This window comes from Mus caroli, chromosome 5 (assembly GCF_900094665.2).
Source record: "Mus caroli chromosome 5, CAROLI_EIJ_v1.1, whole genome shotgun sequence".
NCBI lineage: Eukaryota > Metazoa > Chordata > Mammalia > Rodentia > Muridae > Mus > Mus caroli.
In genome coordinates, this window is record NC_034574.1 from 103024642 (window position 1) to 103026886 (window position 2245).

Below are 2245 nucleotides of genomic sequence, written 5' to 3' on the forward strand. Positions count from 1 at the left end.
TGGGACTCACTTTGTAGACCAGGCTGGCCTCAAACTCAGAAATCCGCCTGCCTCTGCCTCCCAAGTGCTGGGATTAAAGGTGTGCACCACCACGCCCGGCTGGCCCCTCCTATTTATTATTAAGCAAAAACCTACATAGTACTTTTAAGGGAAAAAATTGTCACTTTGAATTTTAGATTGTCATTTGCAAGTGGCTGTATCTATCAGTTGAGGGGCTTGTCCTGATTTTATTGTATAGACCTGCCTATCTCTGTCTCCTGTGTCTGCTGTGTTTTAGCTCAGATATTGTGCTGCACCTGTCCACAACCCTGTCCCTTTGTTTAGAGAGACAAAGAGGCATTTCTGCCTTCCTCCAGATTCTGGCTGAAGCAGAATTAGAGCTGCATTTCTGCATGCTGTGAACACAGGCCAGTAATTCCCACAGGACAGGATTGGGCTGACCTGCGTGCCAAGTTTTTAGAGAACCTGAAGTGGCTTGGTCTCCAGGAAGTCACCACAGGTTTTGCCATCGGCCCTTGCATTGGCTATATTCAGTCTGTGTGTAACCCGGAGCTGGTTCCTGCCTTTAGGAGAAGCTCCAACTTCTTTGTCTAGACTTCCCAAGATGCTGCAGGGCCTATTAGCAATGCATATGAAACCTAAAAGGGACTTTTCTTTCTTTCTTAATTTTTTTTTTAGAGATTTATTTATTTTATTATGTGAGTACACTGTAGCTGTACAGATGGTTGTGAGCCTTCATGTGGTTGTTGGGAATTGAATTTTTAGGACCTCTGCTTGATCAGGTTGGTCCAGCTCACTCAGGTCAAAGATAGAAGTACACTGTAGCTGTCTTCAGACGCACCAGAAAAGGGCATCACATCTCATTATGGGTGGTTGTTGGGATTTGAACTCGGGACCTTCGGAAGAGCAGTCAGTGCTCTTATCCACTGAGCCATCTCTCCAGCTCAGTGGGGGCGTTTTTAAAAGTGGTCTTCTGTACTATCTCTTTGTGGGTCCCTGCTCCTTGACTAGTAAACCTCCTTCCCAGCTGCTAGTCTTGTGCTGTTCTGGAAAGCTCTTGCTTTGGTATGAGGGTATGAGGGTATGAGTATACGGGTTATGAGAACGCCTGGTTCCAGGAAGTTAAGTTTCCGTGAAACTCTTTGCCTTGTGAGTGCTTTCAGGCCTCTCGGCCTGCCAAACAAACTTCACTGGAGTGTGGGTAGCAGGACTGAACCTCTGAAACTGTAAGGCAGCCCCAATTAAATAGTGTCATCTTGGCTTGGTCATGGTGTCTCTTTGCAGCAATGGAAATTGGCTGTCCTAGAACTCGATGTATAGACCACCACTCCTAGCCAAGGAAGTCTTGCTATGTAGCTAAGACTGGCTTCCCACCCCAGTCTCCCTTGTGCCTGGGATGACAGATTGGGAATCAACCACACCCAGCTCACAATTATACAAACATTTTATTTCATATTATTCAACATTTTATTTCATCTTCAAATACAATGTAATATTAGGTACATCATAGTATTTATTCATCTCTGAGTGACTAATTGTCCCAATGCTCATCGGCTGAGAAAAAATCATTTATCTTAACAGTTTCTGTGGTTTATTGGATGCGTAGATATTTGATTCTTGAACAGAGTCTTCAATAACACACAACAGCAGATGTTCAAAAAGATTGAGGCCATCTCAAGGCGCACTAAGGAGAAGATCTAGTTCTTACATCCTCACAGGAATGTTTGAGACTCGGTTTCTTGCGGTATGTGCTAGGTTACCTTACAGTGTTACTGCAAGACTTTCCTAGGGAGACAAAGAACTCTTAGGAAGGAAGTTACATTCACTGAGAACCTCATCTATGACAGAGCATCCCATGTCTTTAACCCATTATTATCTCTTCAACTGTGGTTGGTGAGGTCAGCTCATACTTAAAAGCCTAACACCAGTGCTAAGAGTCAGAGACCACTGAGGTTGTCTGCCACAGAGACACAAGCCTGTGTCCTGCAAGGCCCCACGAGAGTCACTTCACATCACTTCACATCAGAGATTGTGCTTTTCAGATATCATTTGAGGATGTGGCTGTAGTCTTCTCCTGGGACCAGTGGCAGCTGCTTAGCCCTACTCAAATGAGTTTATACAGAGATGTGATATTGGAGAACTGCAGCAGCCTTGTCTTCTTTGGTGAGTCTCTGCTGTGATTTAGTGAGTGGCTAGTAAGCAATCCTTCGATCTGTTTACTGATTTAGATATTAGTTTCAAATTT

The 2245-nt window shown here is 44.3% G+C and overlaps 1 protein-coding gene across 1 annotated transcript in view; it reads left to right on the top strand.

Annotated features, from left to right (window-relative positions):
* The window catches only part of Znf605 (zinc finger protein 605), a 14778-nt gene that overhangs the window by 6148 nt on the left and 6385 nt on the right, over positions 1–2245 (top strand). Inside the window, 1 exon segment of the mRNA XM_021161663.1 lies at positions 2043–2163. Coding sequence (XP_021017322.1) covers positions 2043–2163 — 121 coding nt within the window.